Source organism: Populus trichocarpa, chromosome 2, assembly GCF_000002775.5.
Source record: "Populus trichocarpa isolate Nisqually-1 chromosome 2, P.trichocarpa_v4.1, whole genome shotgun sequence".
Lineage (NCBI taxonomy): Eukaryota > Viridiplantae > Streptophyta > Magnoliopsida > Malpighiales > Salicaceae > Populus > Populus trichocarpa.
Genome location: NC_037286.2, coordinates 14,585,492 through 14,605,253, shown reverse-complemented (window position 1 = coordinate 14,605,253; position 19,762 = coordinate 14,585,492). Strand labels below are relative to the sequence as shown.

Sequence of the window (19,762 nt, the reverse complement as noted above, 5' to 3'; positions counted from 1 at the left end):
TTTTTTCTCTATTTTATTTAGAACTCTTTTATTATTTTTCTAATTTTGTTTGTGATGTTTTTTCTTATATAAATATGGTTATTTAGCTTGTAATTAAGTTTTTTTTATATAGATTTTGATTTCATAATAATTTATTATGTGTGAGAGAAAATTTTTTTATTTTGATTCTTCATTGAACTACTTTGACTTAACGAAAAATTAACCAAGTTTCGTGGCGTTTTCCATACTTCTCATTCATGTTTCTTCATGCGTGTTGGGTGAGGGTTCAATTTCTATAATATTAATGTCTCGATACATGTTATTGTTATATCAAGCTCAATCACAAGCTTGAATTCAAAATTGTAATGAAATTCCTGAGAATGATCAATTTTACTATGAATCACCACCACATTGAATCTTCCAGGAATTAGACATCTGGTTGCTCAAGATTTGAATTTGGTGATGCCTGGCACTCAAAGTGATATGTGATTTCTGTGTTTGCAGAGAGGGAGAGAAGAAATTATACAAAGAGAGAATCCAAATCTATGTAAATGTAGTTTTTGTGTTTATGTTGTGTATAATATAAAGGTAAGTTTATCTTTTATTTTATTTTATTTTAAATTGACTAAAGATATAAAATATAATTTCTTAAAACACAGGAAAAAACAATCAAATTATTGCAGGCTAAATATAATTTTCCCTGTTATTTTTTTTGTCCTAATGTCATTCTCCAACTCCTAATTCCTATAATCATTTGGTCCGTTCATGATGAGCCAAAATAAGAGTGTAGACATTCTGTTATACAACAGGGATACAGTTTGAACAAAAAATAGAAGGATCAAACTATGGCATCTTTCACATATTATTTCAATCAAATTGAGTACTGTTGAAGAAAGCATCCCTCATGCAGTTGAGATCAAACTATAGCATAATTTATCGCTAAAGCACATGATTCGTACATAAATCACATCAATTTGAAAAGGGATAATCCATTATCACGCCGAGGCATGCTCATGGGCATCGATCTTGGCAACTTCTCTGACGAGGTTCCTGGTTGAAGGCAAACCAGCAACAACATCCTCTTCAATACCACACTCATTTGTTCCTCTTCTGATTTTAAAGTAGCCATCCTGTCATTCAAAGTGAAATTGCAAGTTAGCGTTTGAGAAAACTTTTATGACAGTAATTCAACATGGACAGAAATTCTGATCAAAAGAACCTACATCACCCCAGCCTCTATTCCACTGGTTAGCAAGAAGCTGCGACAAAAAGAGAGTACATAATTATACTAATATTATATGAGAAACAATGGACATGGAACCTGGAAAAAGAAATGGTATTATTAACACATACCCAATAATCCTCCCCGTCATCAGAAGTCCCCCACCCGATAAGCTTAACAGCATGGCCTCCCATGACATCACCTGTTATGTGCTTGTAAACTCCTGATTTATAATGAGCAAAATCCTGTAGAATGGTAAACAGATTATTTCAATTAAATAAGTATACAAGGTGTATTTCCCAGGAACGTCTATCTTCATGCAATTTGCGTATAACTTTTTCTATGGGCATAATTTGCATATACTTGTATGATAAATTAATAATGGCATTCGTCACGCATGAATGAAAGTGCAAGTACAGCTAAAAACGAGATTCTTATGAGATCAAATGTTAGCAAACTCCCACTGATGTTATCCCTGCTTGTCTAAAACTCAGAATTTCTTCAACTTAATAAGCAAGCTATAGTTTAAGCACTGCAAAACAATCAAGTGCATCAAGTGTCAGCAAAAGAGAATGAACCGAGTTTTTACCTCATAAACAGTGAAGGCCACCTCTACAGGTCCGTTCATGGAAACTTCAGCCATGATGCTGTGGGGATCAGAATCAATTCTATAAGCATTAACACTGAAGTGCTTGGACTCTGCCCAGAGCTTGTTCTTATCGGCACATTTTCTTTCACACTTTGGAGTAGGAAATCCTGGCTCGCAACCAGGGTGAGAACAGCCAATATCATCAAAGTATGGATCACACTGCCAGATGAAATTTTTGATAAAGATCATGATTGTGGAACAGATTGGGCATGATCAAAATGGGGTGCCCTCTCGGTATCTAGTTAAGCAATCTAAACTAAGAGGAAAGATATCAAGGGTCAAGGTAATATGCAAAGCCAGAAACTAGTACCTCCTCAGTGACAACACCAGATTGGACAAAGTATCTCCATGCATCAATTGGATAACCCCCATCACAACCATCACCGCACATCCAGCCACAGCAAGCTAAGAGGTCATTGACGGATAGAGAGAGGTTCTGCAATAAAAGGACGTGTGTGATTATATTGGAACAGCATAATTAGTCAATGTTTTTTGTTCAAATAGAAATAACTAATTTGAATCACGAGATTCAGTTACCATGCCATAATGGATGCAAAAACGATCTGATAGCGATTCAACAGCACCAAATGCCCAACAGGATCCACAGTGACCCTGGATTATCAGATTTGAAATGTGTTGAGAACCGGTAAGGTTTATATAGACAAAATCCAAGAGAAAGAAAGAAAAACATTTTTTTTACCTGATCTATCATTTTGAAGTTGATCCAGCATTTTCCATATAAAGGAGCAAAGCATCAGCACCTTGAAAATTAAGTAGACAAAAACAGAGAACCAAGCAATGCAAACAGGTAGCAACTGACCAAGAATTCTTCCAATGGTGCTACAATGTGGCCAAGCGGTTCTTGCATCAAATTCTTTTGGTAATTTCATCGATTTTGGATGCCTTACTAGAGGAACACCTCTTAGTTCCTTTCCAGGTGTTGGTTTGACTCCAAGAAGGTACTTGAATTCCCCAACCTATGCAGCAAAGAAACTGGAAATGTTAACTATCAGGAATAAAGGATTAGAGTCAACCTAAATATAAATGAACGAAACAATATAAAAGAGGACCTAAAACAATCTGTCTCTCACTCTCCCATGAACCAACAAGAGAAATTATTAGAAAGCACAAGAAAAATACTGAATAATTCCTCAATGACCAAGGTCTTTCCAGATGAACACTCACAGAGTAATTGGAAAATTGAGGGTTCATGGTAGCTTCCCATCCAGCATTGGGATTTTCATTGACCTTTTGAACTATTGAATCCTGCACAATCATAGTGAAAGCACAAGAAACATAAATAATTTGCAAGCAAAAGAATCATTCAAATTGCCAAAGAAAAAAAAAATCTGCTAACCAAAACACCTGAAGGATCCTAGAATTGAGTTTGAGCTTGGAAACTGGTTCCACCGCAATAACCTGTTGACCAGATTACATTCGATAAATTCAAACTTAGAATAGTAACCTTCAAGAATCAAAACACAGAGAAAGGAAACTAGTTCAAGATCATACTGTCCGGCTAACAAACATAACAACCTCCTACTCATTTGTATTCACAAGATCAAATTTTTGTATCGATTCCTCCTTTAAAGATGCTTTTTTACATGTTCTCACTTTTGCATATGTTTGACTAGTAAAGCCCCATAAAACAACTCGAACTAGAAACCAAAAATCAATAGCAGATCTAACCTCTTCATTAACTTAATCGGCGGGTTGCAATGAAACACTTGCAGAAATATTAATAAAAAGTGTCCAGAAGTAAGAGATTATGGAGTTGAAAGCAATCAATCCTCAGACTGAGGTCTAGGTTTGTCCGAGGAAAGACCCGATGACTGTGCAATTAACTAAATATCAAAACTCCGGGTGTCTGTCACTGCTTCATCCATCTGTGATACAACAGATTTCCTTCTCTATTTCCATATAATCCAAAAATAGTAACTTCCACATAATCATTATCTATTCAAATTTAACATGTTCAAAAAAGTAGGTCAATCAACCGCCAAATTTGGGAATAAAAAGCCGAACAGGCACAGATGCATCTCTAGTAGAACATAAAAAGCTGAAACGTAGAAGATCGGATTTTAACATGAAGGAGAAGAGCTTGCGACTGGTAAGCAAGTACCTGAGAGCGGAAGGTAAAGAGAGCAGCGACGAGTAAGAAGAGAGTGCCAAGATACAGAGGACTTGCCATTGCCTGCTTGCTGGAGAAGAGAAGAAAATGGAAATACCCACGAAGTAGTAGATAGGTACGTGACAAATGAAGAAAGCCGTGATCACTTTATGAGGGTATGTGGACGACCCTAAGAGGGTGTTTGGGAGTGTGGTAGTGGTTGTTTTTCAAATAGCTTTTCGTGTCGAAATACATGCCAATGATGTTTTTTTATTTTTTAAAAATCATTTTTGATATCAGCACATCAAAACGATCCAAAAAGTATAAACCGCACTCAATTTTAGCAAAAAAAAAAAAAATTGAAATTCGCCGAAAAACAGGTTGAACAACATAGCCAAACGCTCCCTAAATATGGGAGGAAAGGTGAGAGTAAACGAGAGAATGCGAAGGTGGTGAAGAAAGCCAATCGAACGGGGGAAGTAAGGAATCTTTCTTGGCTTTTTGTGCAGCTCAGCTGCGCGCTTATGTCAACAGTGATGGCAAATGCCGTATTAAAATGATTTTTTTATTTTTCTAAAAATATTTGTAATATTAAAATAATTTAGAAAATAAAAATAAAGATTAATTTAAAAATAAAATCAATTTTTTATATAAAAACCCTCATTCCCATAAGGCTCGATATCGGTGCCCACCGCTTGCAACTTTATCCTCTCCAGTATGGGCCATTGGGGACGTCATCTGTTAGTTACGAGTTATGATTTGATTGTTAATTAATGATATATTTTAATAATTTTTCTCTCATTCCCGGATAGATAGTTATATTCATTTTAGTTGTATGAGAAGGAAGGTAGTTAGGTGGATCGCCGTACGCCATTAGTTAGATTGGATTTTTTTTTAATGTAAAAAAACATATTTAGAAGATGATAAATGAGCAAAAGAAATCCGAAACCTGATTAATAAAATTAGTTAATTTAATAATATAATTATTAAAAAACAAAAAACAATAATGACTAATAAAAAAATAAATTTTTATTAATGTAATAAAAATATTTCTAAATATTTTTAAAATATATAACGATCTTATTTGATAATAAAGTAAAAATTGAATGAAAATAGTATAATTTTATAAGAAAAATAAAAACAATCCAAAACTTAATTACCAACCAAAAAAACATTGAAAGACAAACTAAAAATTAGAAGTTTTTAGCATTTTGTCTCAAAGAGATCTAAGCTAACTAAGCTAAACAATGCTTTTCTCTTTAATTAAAAATCAATTTTAAAAAATGATAAATTTTTTTTACTTAAGTTAACATGCTAAATTCATGGTCCGATCATAAAACGAGGATAAGCTCACATAAAATAAACTGAATAAAACAATGAAAGTCAACTTTCAAGCAAACTAAATTATAAAAAAGTAAAAAAAAAAATTAAATGAAAAAAAATCAAGTCAATCCGAGTTAACTTGACTAACCTGTGTGAGTTAGGATATGAAATTGGGATAAACCTAAAAAAAACGAAAAAATCACAAAGCTGAAGGTCCATAACCTAATATTGAAGAATAAAATTGAAAAAAAAAATTATTAAAAAAAAGACCTATAAAAAGATCAAAGTTAAATTGGACTACTTTTCAAACCCCTATGAGACCGGGATTATTATATAGAAGGCAAACATGAAAAAATCACAAGGAAAAATCCCTAATCATCCAAAATTCAAAAACAAAATAAATAGCAATTAAAGAATGAAGACCAAATTGGATACAAAAATCAAATGAAATAAAATATTAAGGAATGAAATTGAGAAAAAAAATCAAGAAAAGAATTTAAAAAAAAATAGCAATTAAAAGAATGATGACTAAACTGAATATAAAAACTAAAAGAAATAAAATGATGAAGTGCGAAATTAAAAAACAAGTCAAGAAAAAATATTAAAACAAAAAACAAAATAACAATCAAAAGAATACGAAATATATTAGATGTAAAAAATTAAATGAAATAAATGTTGAGGGAAATAATTGAAAAAAATACAACAACTTCAGAAGCCTTAAAAGAAAAGAAATAGAAATTAAAATAACAAGGATCAAAATTGATATAAATACAAATTGAAAGGACATATTTGATTTTTTGAAGTGCTAACATGAAATCCAAGACAAGCAGAGAGAAAAAAAGGACAAGGAAACAAGTCTTTTGAAGATCAATTATAGCTCTGTGGTGAACACATGACTGATCACCAGGAAAAGAATGTTGTGACTTGTGACCCTTCCAATACCATTACAGAATATGGCGTTTGACTGCTAGGAGGTGACACATGTGCCACCTAAAAAGCACAAGATCCTCTCACTCATTAGGGTGTGTGTAAGACGTGTTTCCCACTTTTTATTTTTTATTTATATTCATATTTGTTAAAAGACCAAAGTACCTCTTATTTAAATTGAGTATAACTAGAAAATATAACGAAACAACGAAGATAACCTTGGGTGATTTTTTTTTTGCTTTTAATAGAAATAAAATCATTTTAATATGTAATTAAAGCATTAAAAGACTAAAAAGCTCTTGTACCTCAGTTTTAATTTTTTTTCCTTTCAAGGATATTTAAGTCATTTTATTGCGCACCTAAAATGTAAAAAAATTGATTTGTAACTAATCAACATGATAATGACAAATAAATCTCATGGAAAAGACATTTTCCCCCGATAGCTTATTAAATGATTTTGTTTCAGACTGGAAAAACCTTCATTTTATTATGTAAATTCATAGTAAAATGTGAGTGTGTGCACAATAAATCTCTTATCTCTTTTAGTGTTTTTTTTTAAATTTAGCTTAACCTAATGGATAAACCTGCTAATCTATCAAATCCAAAACTTTGCTAAATTACAATGCTTTACAAATCAGTTCGGATATTAACTTGATTAAATATGGGTAACATAAAGGATCAACACCCACATAATTGACCTGCCAAAATGCAAATGAAAACTAGCGAAGTCACCTCTAAGCAATTGTTTTTTTTTAGATTTTATATAAAATAATATTATTTTATTAAAAAAAATGATGATATCATTATGAGGTTGACATAAGTTGACTTGGATTAATTTGACAATCCAATATCCTAGACCTCATGCAAAATGATTAAATCAAATTAATAAAAAAAATAATTATTATTGAACTTATAAAAATAAAAACATGAATATTGAACGGGTTAATTGTCAATTGATAAAGAATATGAACTCAGATATAATATAGAAAAGACTACACGGGTAGCACATGTTATGTCATGAATTGGGTCAAATTTTTCTCAACATAAAAAAAATGCTCCAATGATGATATTGTTTGTAAAGGAGTAAGAAAGATTTGAAATCTGGGTCGTTAAGTCGAATAGGTTCAATAAACTCAGTTAATTTAATAATATGATTATAAAAAAAAAAGTCAATGACAATAAAAGAAACGACAATGACTAATCAAGAGAAATAAATGCTTATCAATATTATGAAAAGATGCCCTCTAAATATTTTTTTAAAAGATCTCAATAATCTTATTCAATAACAAAACAAAATTTGAATGAGAACGAGATAATCTCATAAAAATAAATAAAAGAAATCTAAAGCTCAATCACCAGCAAGTCAAACATTAAAGGAAAAACTGAAAACAAAAAAATTAATTTTTTAAAAAGACAAAAAACATGACTTTAATCAACATGCCAAACTTATATCTCACTTGTGAGGCCGGCATAACCCTGTACAAAATAAAATGAATAAAACTACAGAAGTCAAATTTATAGCAAACTAAATAATGAAAGGTAAAACTAGAAAAAGAATCAATTAAAAAAAGCATTGAAAAAAACCTTGAGTCAACTGGGGTTAACTTGATTAACCCACAACCTAAGATATAAGATTGAGATAACCCCATAAAAAAAGGGGAAAAATCATGAAGTTAAAGGTCTAACAACCTAATTTTGAAGGATGGAATTAATTTTTTTTAAAAAAATAACCTAAAAAAAGACTAAAGTCAAATCAAGTCAATTTTCAAAACTCGTGACCTGAATCATAAGACTAAGTTACCTTATTGAAGGCAAGCCCGTAAAAATCATGAAGCAAAATTCCCAACCATCCAAAATTAAAAAAAAAATCAAATCAAATAGCAATAAAAATAATAAGGACCAAATTTGGTATAACAATTAAATAAAATAGAACAACGAGGGATGTAATTGAAAAATAATATAAATCAAGAAAAGGAAAAAAAAAGTAGCAATCAAAAGAATAAAGATCAAATCTGAAATAAAAGTTAAATGAAATAATATGATAAGGGATGAGATTGAAAAATAAAATAAATCAAGAAAATAATAATAATCAAAAGAATAAAGACTTTGATAATTGAAAAAAAATTAAAGAAGGTTGAAATTGAAAAACAATTTCAATTCTATAAATTATTTTAAATAAAACAAATAATAATAAAAAGAATATCAACCAAATTCAAAGGAAAACTAAATTGAAGGGCTGATTTGAGAAATTAAAGGGTTTTGCAGGATTCAAATGGGAGAGAAAAAAAGAAGGGAAAAAAAGAAGAAAATGCCACCAAACACTTTCCAACACGGCTCTAGAAGCTGGTGTTTGGCCAACGGGTAACGCCACACGCATTGCTAAAAAATTGCAGGAACCACCTATGTGATGAAGCGTGCATTGCACACATCAATTATTTTTTTAATAATATTTATAATTATAAAATTACTAAATTGCTCCTCAATGTATTTAATTATAACAAAAAATCATAATAAAAATACGAAAAAGCTCTTGAAAAAGAGTTTAGTAAATTTTGTTTTTAAAAGTATTTGTGTCATTTTATTATTTTTTAAAAAATGAATAGACTATGGGTGTTGTTTTTATTTTTAAGAATAATTAAGTTATTTTAATATATTAAAAAAAGGGAGAAAGTGAGAAGATGGATATACCGCTTGAAATCGATAATGACAAATAAATATTATAAAAAGACTATTTTATCCTCCAATTCTCTTTTCATTGAATGTTATCTCGGAGGACAAACAATGAAATGTCAGTGCGTGCATATTAAAAAAAGAGCTCTTTTAGTTTATTTTTTTTAATCTGTAATTTGTTTATCTTTTACTGGACTGAGTACTACTATTTGTGAACCGAGGAGCCCACAAAATCAAGCATGCTGTGCGTATATAAAAGTTTTAGAGGCGTAAGTTTCAATATTGAATGCCGCGTTGTTTTTCCTTGGAAAGTGCATACCTATGCTAACGTGCAAGCTCTCTGATTTATTATAGAAGGAGAAATATCAGTTCATGAGCATTTTCCCTCTTTGTAGGCGCTTTGCTAGAACGACCAAGCTTCTGGAGAAAGAAACTGGAAAGAAGGAACGACAAAGCTTCTGGACAAAGAAACTGGAAAGCAGGAAATATCAAGAAACTACACATTCAAAACCATCAATCATCATATTAGGTGACTAGTGGGTTTCTAAGCAAATTCCCAACACGCAAGACGGACTAAAATTTTCCAGTTTAACATTCATTGCCATCGATAACCAAGCCTGTATTATTTCAGTTATTTAAAAGCACTAATCTTCTGTCATATCTGTTAAGTATGCCCCAGTATGGGAGCAAGATCACGAGCTTTGCGCCACAGGAATTGCCCCAGATGAGTCGCGAGACTGCTGTCAAGCCTCGCATAATTGCTTCAGTGCCTTGTCATATGATATGAACCCCATGAACCAGAACTCCTGACCATCCTTCGTTACAATCTGGATGTACTTTTCGGAATGGTTCGCTCTGTTTGAAGAAGGATTCACTGCTCTCAATCGATCAAGCTGCACCACAACCTACAGATATACATATTGTGACAGTTGAACAATATCAGAAAATACTGTAAAATAAAAGGCGAATCGATCAGCTGCTTGCTAAAACTTTGAATCAAAATTATTAAGAACGGGCAACCAAATAAAAGGGCCCAGTTCAAAGTGCTCAAACAATTGTTAAAGCCTTGCAAAGAAATAGCTGTTGGGTGAGTTCAAAATTTATCATTTCTCGATTTCAAGTCAACGAAACTTGTAATGATTTTGAATCGCGACGTGGGAGTTTTGTTTAATGCTACTCAAGTAATAGGACATGGAAAACCTCATGTTATTCTCAAAATTTAACAGCTTAGATTGCAGAAATGAGATGCTGATTAGCGAGTGCATTGCTAAGAAATGAAGTAGATGGTAATACCTTGTAATACATCCATTGCTGCTGTCCTGTGGAGGAATAATAACAGAAGGGATACTCGCTGCAAAAGGCCACCTTTTTGGAGGATACATAAAGTGTCCCGATCACAGGTCCAGTTGAAGTCGATATATAGCAAGCATATGCATTCAAGAGCTTCTCTCCAGGCAAGACCTCAAATGTCTGCTGGAATACCTTATCATGCCCTCCTTCAGCAAGTACCTTTGTCCCTTGAGCAATCCTTGCCATTGCTGCATCGGCTAGACTAGGACTAACCTTGACTGTTGTTTTCAGAAAACAAGATTACTTATTAGAATCTAAACGACAACATCCATAATTGAGAATTAGAACCAAGTAATTTGCATTACACAATAAATTGTGGCTTTTATATTTGTGGCATGGTTCTCAAAGCCAAGAAATTTTATCTATTCCCTCTGTTTCCCCTTTTCTCTTCTTATTAGTCTATGTTTTTCCTCATAGCCATTCTATGAAGACATGCCTCAACTTTCAACTATCCTCACAAATCCAGAAAAAATTAAAATGAAGTCAAGAAGAGGGTTCCTCCACTCGGTTTCTCGACAAAGGCCAAATAAGCATCTTAATTTTGCAGTCAAGAACAAGCTACCTTGTCGGCTCAGCTTATATTTGATCATATCTACAAAAGACCAGGTGAAGGAGCTAGGCGATCCACCCATTAATCACCGTGCTTAAGTGCTTGATTCTAAGCAGTTGGGAAATTACAAACAAAAATAATTTACCTGGAAAAAATAACCAAGGGAACGTTCTCCTACGTATTTATTTGTTTACACTAGGCAAGCTCAGAGGCAATGTTGGACGGCACCTTTCTATTAGACTTAAATCTTTTGAAGGATGAAAAGACCAACCCAGTAAGCTAAGTAAACAAAAGGCGAAGTGACAATAAATTTGATGATTGTGCGTATTAAGGGCAGGCAAGAAAATTTTAATCAGTCCTGATTGAAGGTAACATGAAGAGGGAAAAGAAAAACTCACAGTGATGCCAGATATTATCAGCATAAACCTCTGCTTTCCTAGTGGCAAGCTCAACCCTTTTCCCACACCGATTCAAAGCATCACGTATCTTCCCCATCGATCCTGAAAGAAAGCATACCAAAATATAATATAAAAAATTTAGATTACAAGTAAAAACAAACGCCATAAAAGGCATTCATGAACTCTAAACTCGAGATCAGACTTACTGTTGCCATTTGTCCCATATCCATTAGTAGTAGCCGGAGGAACAGGCGCGAACTGGAGGTGAGGATTGTTGTTACTGTAGTCCATGTTGTGTTGAGGATGCGGATGGGGATTCACTGTGTTGCCTCGGTGTTGCAGTGGTGTATAAATTATAAGGCAGCGAGACAGGTTCCTCACTTTTCCTCCACCGCCCAAACGTCACTTCAGTTTTAGCTACCCGCCATTATTCTCGATGGGAACATGCATGGTCGGCCGATTTATTATAGTCCGCCTGTAAATATAAAAACAGTAAACCGAATACAGTTATTCTTCCTGTCTTGGTCAAAGTCGTTGGCTTTAGGAACATGAACTCAGTCGGACGTCAGAATCATGATAAAAGCGATGGTATCTAATTCCGGCAAAAGCCAGTGTGAAATTCGGTTGACTCGATTCATCTTCGGGGGATATTGTTCTTAAGCTGTAAATGTGATCCTATCGAATTTATTCGCATAATCATGAACGGAATATATGTTAATTATATTGTGATGAGAGAAGAGCTTTCGGTTGGATAAGCTTGTGATGACATTGTTGAGAAAGGATTCGTATTTCTACTTGGCTAGGATCTCTGAATACAGAGAATTAAGCTCTTATTCGTGTCACCAAGTAATGAAAACTACAATTACTTCAGCTAATAAAAGAATATATTATCAGAGAAAAATATATACTTGATAACTTTTATTTCACACATGAAAAAAGATTAAGAAAAAGATTTGCTAAAACTTGCCAATAAAAAAAAAAAAATACTCCACACATTTAAAAAAGGTTTTTCTTTGCTAAATTAAGTGTTAAAAACATTAATTCAAGAAAAGAATTATTAAGATAGGAAAAGATTTGTAAGATAAAAAAAGGATTTATATTTAAAATATTTATTTGACTAGTTAATTAAAAATCCTTATTCACCTAACATTTAAAATCCTTTGTTGGAATAGGTGCTTAGGAGGTTAAATACTCGAGTGTTTGTGTTTTAACTATTGGAGTTTAATAATAATTCTAGTTAACTAGTCTGTTTTTATAATATTAATTCAGAGTCTGTTTTTATATTTGAATAAATAATAAACTAATCTTGATATTTCTTTCATATTATCGATCCGAGTCGGTCTCTGTGGCTGTTTGGAAGTGTGATTGCGGTTATTTTTTAAAATATTTTTCATGCCGAAATACATTAAAATGATGTTTTTTTATTTTTTAAAAATTATTTTTAAGATTAGCGCATTAAAACGATCCAAAATATAAAAAAAATTAATTTTTAATAAAAAAATTTAAATTTTTATGAACGTGGTTTGCTCCGCGTTTTCAAATGGTGTCCAAGAAGAGAGGCTATTAAGAAGAGAGTTGACGTTGCTGTTATGTATAAACTTGCTGCTGTTTTGAGTCTTTTCTACTGCTCCTAAAAAAAATCATACACAACAGAATCAAAACTCTCTTTATAGCAGTGAAAAAAACCATAGCATCCTTCATTAACGAGTCAACCTTCTTCAAAACGCAGCAACAACAATTTCAAAACGCAGCATCAACAATTTCAAAATATGAAGGCTCTGTTTGTCTAAGCGGTGGCGTTTGTGTTTTTTAAAAACGCATCAATACATGTATTTGGTTACCACATGTTACAACAATTTAAAACATGAGTCCGACCAGTAAAATGAGGTAGGACCGTGATTTTAGAGAAGCAGTATTTTACTGTTTTTTTGCAAGTTCAACCTGTGGTTGAACTTGCTAGAGATAACAGAGATAGAAAATTACCAGCTTATCTTTTTCTCTGTTATTGCTCTTCTCGTTCATTCTTTGCATTCATTTCTTTTCATTGCGCACAACAATAATTCAGGAAACAATTACTGCTACATAACCAACAACAATTAAAATGATGGCCGCGTCTCTTTTTTTACATTCGGTTGTCATTAATTTTGCCTTGACAATAGAAAAACAAGAACAGCAGCAACCCATTTTACTGCAATCAACAACTCCTAAACATGGACATTGGACGTGCTTCATTCAATTATAAATTATTGTTGTAATATGTTTAGGTCTCTTTGCTCAATTTTAATGGTTGTAAGATTACTTTTTATGTAATTGTTCATTAATATTATGAATGAAGTCCTTTTAGGTAATTATACCATAACATTAAATTGAGCCACAATTTTTAACCAAACACAATAAACTACTTTTTGTTTAACCTCAATTTCAACCACAGTTTTAACTAAACACATATTTTTCCAAACCAACCACAACTAAAAGTACTTTTTATAAAACTAATTTTTTCAAATCACAACCACAATAGCCACCGCAATACCAAATACACACTAATAGGAGTCAGTTATAAACAGTAATCTCCACGCCAGTAGAGCAGTACCTTCTGTGTAGCAGGAAAAAAACAACAGCATTGGTGCATCAAAGTCCCTTTTAAGACAACAATTCAACCTTTAAAGCATATATAACGGTAATAGCTACCTTCTGTATCAATAGATCAACTTTCAATATCGGCAAAAAACAACCTTCAATTCTCTCTTTACAATGACAACAATAACTCCAAAAATAAAAATAATTAAATTATGGCTTCCTGGTGGTCATTATGATGATTAAAGAATGTTAATGAAAAATCCTTTAAGGTGCAAGGAGTGTTGAAAAGTCATTTTTAAAGGAATATTTGAACCTCTATTTGGAACAAAAATAATAAATGCATAAAAAGAAAAATAAAAGGGTAAAGATTAAATATTTCAATCAATCGACCGATCAACCTTAAAAACCCTTCTTTGCAAAGATACCTCAAAGTAGGGGTAGTTATTTTCAGTTTGGTTCGGTTTCTATAAAAAAAAGTAATCAAACCGATTTTTTTTAAAAACCGAAACCGGTTCAAACCGACCGGGTTCGGTTCGGTTCGGTCCGTTTTTTTGGACAAAAACCGGTTCAAACCGGTTTGGCTTGGTTTTTTTGGTTTTGGCTCGGTTTTTTTCCGGTTTGAGTTCGGTTCGGTTTTTTTGATTTTAGGCTTATAAAACCAAAACCGAACTGAACCGGTCTGTTTTTTTAAAATTTTAATCGGTTTTTTTTCACGGTTTGGTTTTTTCAGTTATTTTTTTTTTAATTTTCTTGATTTAATCGATTTTTTGATTTTTTTATTCACCCCTACCTCGAAAATATTTGAAATTCCTTAAAAAAGAAGTATTAAGAAACTATTAAGGCAGAGAGGCAAACTTCAAGCACTTCATACATAATTCGAATTACTTAGAATAAATATGGGAGAGTCGGTTACATAATATTTTTCATGAATAATAATAATTATTAATAAAATATGAATTCGCGATAATAAGGATATTAATTCACTCAATCATTGACACTAAAATCTAATCATATTGTTAGTTCATTAGAGAAATATAAGGATGTTGATAAACTTTCCAACAATTCTTTGCTAATTCATGAGGAAAAGATGAATCGAAAGGATAAAGAGGAGGAAGTTTTACTAATTTCATGTAATAATTGATTTTCTACCTCCTATATAGATGGTCATGAAAAAAAAAAGTATAAACAACAAAATAATAGGTTTTCACATAAAAGATTTGGAGATAATTTGTATTTTAATTTTTAATAAAAATAAAGAGATAATGAAAATGAAAATATTATTTTAATATATTTTTAAATAAAAAATATTTTAAAAAATAATCTTTATAATTTTCACAATAACTCTAAAAAAAACAAAAAACCCAATTATTACTTCATTTATCCTTTGCTAGAAAGGTGAAGCAGTTTAACAAAAACCCCAGTTTCCATCATCTCAATTTTGACCATCCAATCATGATGTGACGTGATCTTGACAATATCAATGAGAATCTTCTTCCACCGTAAATATCAACCTCCCACCATTTTGCGATGGTTTTTAAACTGTGTTGGCAAGTAAGATAATAATTATTTTTTAAAGTATTTTTAATTTTAAAATATATTAAAATAATATTTTTAATTTTTTACAAATTATTTTTAATATTAGTATATTAAAATATATTAATTTAAAATAAAAAAAATAAAAAAATTTTTAAATTTGTTTAAAAACATCTTTTAACGGCAATCACAGTGTAATACATTTTTTAACAAGAAATATTTTTTTAAAAAACTGTTACAAATTGAGATGTAAATTCTAGCGGTAGAAGAATCACCGAGTAGGCCCTTCAATGGCCACTCATCAGTTAGAGATTTGAGAGTGACATTGCTGTTTCAGATAATTATGGTAATGGTCTTGGTCTTTTCTGATACTCCCAATGTACGCTGTACATGTACAGTACACACTACAGTAGAAAGGCCAAGAAGCCAAAAAAAGAAAAAACCAAAAAGAGGAATAAGTTAGGCAGGAGAGAAAGACAGCGATGCCAGGCTAAATATCCTAACCCCAAGATCGAAAATGGGACTCTTGCCCATTTTGGGTCTCCGTTTTAACAGATTTCAACTGCTATAGAAAAACAGAGAAAAACCCACTTTCCAGCTCCATTTCAGGTGCTTTGTTACTTCTCTGTATGCCCTTTTAAGGTTTGATGCTCTACTCCCCCACTGTTAATTCTTTTTCCTCATTTATTTGGTCTCTGTTGATGGTTTTGGTTGGTTCCCTTGTTCGAGTGATAATGATCAGTTGATGGTTTTGGGTAATTAGCTGGGAAGGTTTCTATTTGATTGTTGGGTTTGATCCACTTATTATTCTGTTGCATCCTATTTTGCGAGTTTATATATATATATATATATATATATATATATGTGTGTGTGTGTGTGTGTGATTCTAGTAAAGCAATCATGGATTGAAATATCAACTATAGCAGCAAGCAATGTAGAAGGTAACATGAGATGTGTCATATTGCCATAACTAATAGTAATTCTGGGCATTTCATTTGGAACAGCTTGATCGTGTTTTTGCATATTACTCAACCACTTCTTCTCCTTCTTCTTTTTTTGGGTGGTTCAATGGAAGAAAACAGATTTTTTCGCATTTTGAAGTTCTTAATTTAGAATATTTTCTCTCTTTTGTTTGTGAAGTTTGATGAATTGTTTCTTAGGTTCTATCATAAGGGGTTTAAATTTTAAGGAATTCTCATTTAAAATGTGTTGATTTTGATGACTACGGTCCATCTTCTCTTCAGGGGCATTACTTCTGGTGATTAAGTTTCACATTTGGGATTTGATATGTTCCTGTAACTAAAGGATTGTCCTCACATCACTTTCTGTATCAATGGGCATACAGAAGATTTGCCATCGGAGTTCAAGTTCTGATAAAGTTTCCTGCTCCTTCAGTGGTGAAGTCAAGCAGATGAGAGAAAACCCAGTTTTGGGTGCAGACTCAGGGAATGATTCAGATGATTGTGAACTTGCTGAATTGAACTGTGAGCTTGGTATGGTGGAAGGTCAGCGTTGCAGCATACCATATGAGCTCTATGATCTTCCAGATTTGAGGGAAATATTATCTCTAGACACATGGAATTTGTGTTTAACAGAGGAAGAAAGGTTCAACCTGTCAGCTTACCTTCCAGATATGGACCACGAGACATTTTGCCTGACTATGAAGGAGCTTTTTGATGGTACTGAACTATATTTTGGGAATCCGCTAGATAAATTTTTGAAAAGATTGAAAGCTGGATTCTACCCTCCAAAGGTGGCTTGCTTCAGAGAAGGTTTGCAGTTTCTACAAAGGAAGCAGCATTATCATTCTCTGAGAGCTTACCATGACAGGATGATACAAACGTTAATAAACATGAGAATGTTATGGGATCAGTATGGAATGAGTCCTGGAATTGAGGAAAAGATTTCTATGTGGAAAAACAGGAGAAAACAAAAGAGCGTCAATGTGCTTGATCTTAATGAATCTCCCAAGGATGATCATCTATTAAATGAGGTGGACAACTTGGAAACAAAGGTGATGAAGCTAGTGGAAACCGAGGGTTCAGCAAAAGAAAGACCACCCTTTCTGTGTACCAACAGGACAAAAATTGTAGCTCCATACTGCAGACCAAAGGGAGTTTTAAAGATGAAGGCATCTGGAAAAGATTCATTCCGTAATCACAATTCAAAGATGGTTGTGGCTGACTCCTCGGGACAACGTCGATCATTGCCCAGGGGAGTGTTGAAAATAGTACCTAAAGCTCCTTCACTTCACCTGGAACAATCAGACATTGTGCCAAGAGGAGTGCAATCAAACTTTCCAGCCAGGACTCATGGCATACGGGATTTTAAATTTTCTCCTTTGCCAGCATCTGTATGCTTTCAGAATGCAGGTAGCCTGCATGAATATCCGTTTCTAAGGAAAAAGGTTGATGGTGACAGAGTTCATTCAACTCTGGACCAACCTCAGTTTCTAATAGATCCGCAGGAAATTGTTAGAGTAACCCAAAATCTCCCTGAAAGCTCTACAAGAAATGTGAAACCAGAATCGCTTCCAACTTTAGATGAAAATTCTGTTGTGGTAAAACACAAATTATTTGGAGTTGATATGGGAAGGTTTCCGAATAAGGAATGCAAGTCATCCTTGGATACAGGGGGTGCAAGGCCACATACCTTTGGTGGTGAAAATCTGGGGGCAAATGTGGACAGAGAATCTAATGGCTCTTTCCTGAAATCCTTGGAATCATTCCCATTTCGTATCCAATATCAAGGAGGGGAGCAGTGCATGGCACCATTAAAAGAAGAGCATCTCACAATCTATCCAAGAATTCCAGAAGTGGTTCCTGCAATTTCAGATGTTGGCAATGATAAGCAAGAAACGTTAATGGATTCTTCTTCACACCAAAAGAATGGTGAGAATGATGTCAGTGTCAGAAAATCAGGGAAGCTATCGAGTAAATCCAGTGTCTCAGTGGCATTTAAGGATCAAAAGTTACTGCCTTTGACGTACAAGCGAAGGAAAGTTCTAGCTAAGGCCAACTCATTAAACTTTGGTAAGTCACTAACAGCAGATGCTAATCTGAAGTCTGCAATTACAAAAGAATCAGATCAAGATTTTAGGGAGGGTGTGAAAACTGTGAAGATAAAATTAATGGGATTGAAAGATATGCCCTTGAACAGGGAACCTTGAACAATACTAAATGTAGTAGGTACTTTTTAGTACCAATTTTCTGTGGTTTTCACAAAATTACTCTCTAGTGTATGCTTTTCAAGATGTGTAAATCGAAGTATAGTGATAAAAAAAAGGTTCCTATCTTCATGATAATCCCATTGCAAACATATTCACGAGTCTGCTACCAACATACCATCGGCATGGGCATGCATATGTAGTGAATACTTTCACATTGACTTTTCAAGTTACAGCACTGATGTACTAGCATATCTTCAGACGATTCCATTGCCAAATAAATATTTCCTTTCTATCTGGTTTATAGCTCTGATACCAACTAACATTTCCAGATCGGCTTTGTCTAAACTGGCTGAGAAGGTGATATGCATTTGAAATATTTTAGTTTTCACATCCTGTTCTATGTCATTGCTCAGGATTCTTTGACATGATTGTAGTCAGTTTTCCTTGCCTCCTCGAACCAGATTGGCCAAACATTTGATAACTCCAATATCTGGTTTAATGTGGACTGTGAAGATAGTTTTATTATGATTGTATGATTCTTTGCCTCCAGATATCTCTTTCTACATCAATCTAGTGAATTATGAGAATAATGAACCTCTTTTGAAATCAACATAAGCTGCATTTGCTGTTGTTTCAATGTCAATGTATGTCAAGGTTTCTTCTAGATCTGGAAGGTGGTCGCGTGAAAGCATTTCTTATGAGTTTATTTTCAAGCTGTGCAAGTCAATATATCCTCTCGTCCTGATCAAAGTACAATTCGTCTCCTCGCACTCCCTGGTAATGATAGGGATGCTAATTAGGGCAAGGTTTTTCAAGAGTACTAGTGCAAACTTTGTTTGTATGGCTTGGTCAATCTCTGTTAGACAGCATCCTCAACAGGACTTGTCCGTAGGCTGGATTTTGTCTACCTGAAATTCAAGTTTTACACTCCATGATCCCCCAGAAAGAGAAGGATAATAACTGGTTTTCTGGTTTTTTTTTGTTTGGAAGTTGAATTTGAGAAGTGTTTATGTTGCAGCAGAATAAGTTCTCGGGATGGTTGTGGTTTGATGCATGAATGCATTGGTCCGTTAGAGACAAGGTGGTGTTTAAGATTGAGTTTCGATCGGAGTCAAAATTTGATTGTTTTTTTTTTAATTATTTGTTTTCAGTGTTTTAAAATTGTTATTGTTAAAAATAAATTTTAAAAAATAAAAAAATATTATTTTAATATTTAAATAAAAAATATATTAAAAAATAACCTCTACCATATTTTCTTACACTCCCACAGTGTTGCAGAACAGCTATCCTTAAAGTGATTTTCAT

At 33.0% G+C, this 19,762-nt stretch overlaps 3 protein-coding genes across 4 annotated transcripts; 1 reads left to right on the top strand and 2 right to left on the bottom strand.

The window, feature by feature from the left end:
* Positions 1 to 811: 811 nt before the first annotated feature.
* Positions 812 to 4,489, bottom strand: LOC7478816 (cathepsin B-like protease 3). The gene is made up of 12 exons (XM_024594728.2): positions 4,370 to 4,489; positions 3,973 to 4,154; positions 3,216 to 3,269; positions 3,036 to 3,116; positions 2,671 to 2,827; positions 2,551 to 2,555; positions 2,388 to 2,462; positions 2,161 to 2,286; positions 1,791 to 2,009; positions 1,333 to 1,446; positions 1,203 to 1,238; positions 812 to 1,109 (listed from the first exon to the last, which is right to left on the bottom strand). Exons 2-12 carry the CDS (start codon positions 4,039 to 4,041, stop codon positions 975 to 977), a joined length of 1,071 nt encoding a protein of 356 aa, XP_024450496.1. The 5' UTR covers positions 4,042 to 4,154; positions 4,370 to 4,489; the 3' UTR covers positions 812 to 974.
* Positions 4,490 to 9,352: 4,863 nt separating this feature from the next.
* LOC7487765 (GEM-like protein 1) lies at positions 9,353 to 11,864 on the bottom strand. Its single transcript, XM_002301419.4, has 4 exons — positions 11,385 to 11,864; positions 11,179 to 11,280; positions 10,174 to 10,448; positions 9,353 to 9,785 (listed from the first exon to the last, which is right to left on the bottom strand). Exons 1-4 carry the CDS (start codon positions 11,467 to 11,469, stop codon positions 9,624 to 9,626), a joined length of 624 nt encoding a protein of 207 aa, XP_002301455.3. The 5' UTR covers positions 11,470 to 11,864; the 3' UTR covers positions 9,353 to 9,623.
* A 3,754-nt stretch (positions 11,865 to 15,618) lies between these two features.
* Positions 15,619 to 18,592, top strand: LOC7487764 (uncharacterized). 2 transcript variants are annotated; one of them, XM_024595538.2, is made up of 2 exons: positions 15,619 to 15,897; positions 16,533 to 18,592. In XM_024595538.2, exon 2 carries the CDS (start codon positions 16,622 to 16,624, stop codon positions 18,455 to 18,457), a length of 1,836 nt encoding a protein of 611 aa, XP_024451306.2. In that variant the 5' UTR covers positions 15,619 to 15,897; positions 16,533 to 16,621; the 3' UTR covers positions 18,458 to 18,592. The 2 variants fall into 2 exon arrangements, with proteins under 2 accessions (XP_024451306.2, XP_002302694.4); XM_002302658.4 differs by having other exon boundaries at positions 15,620 to 15,930.
* Positions 18,593 to 19,762: the final 1,170 nt, after the last annotated feature.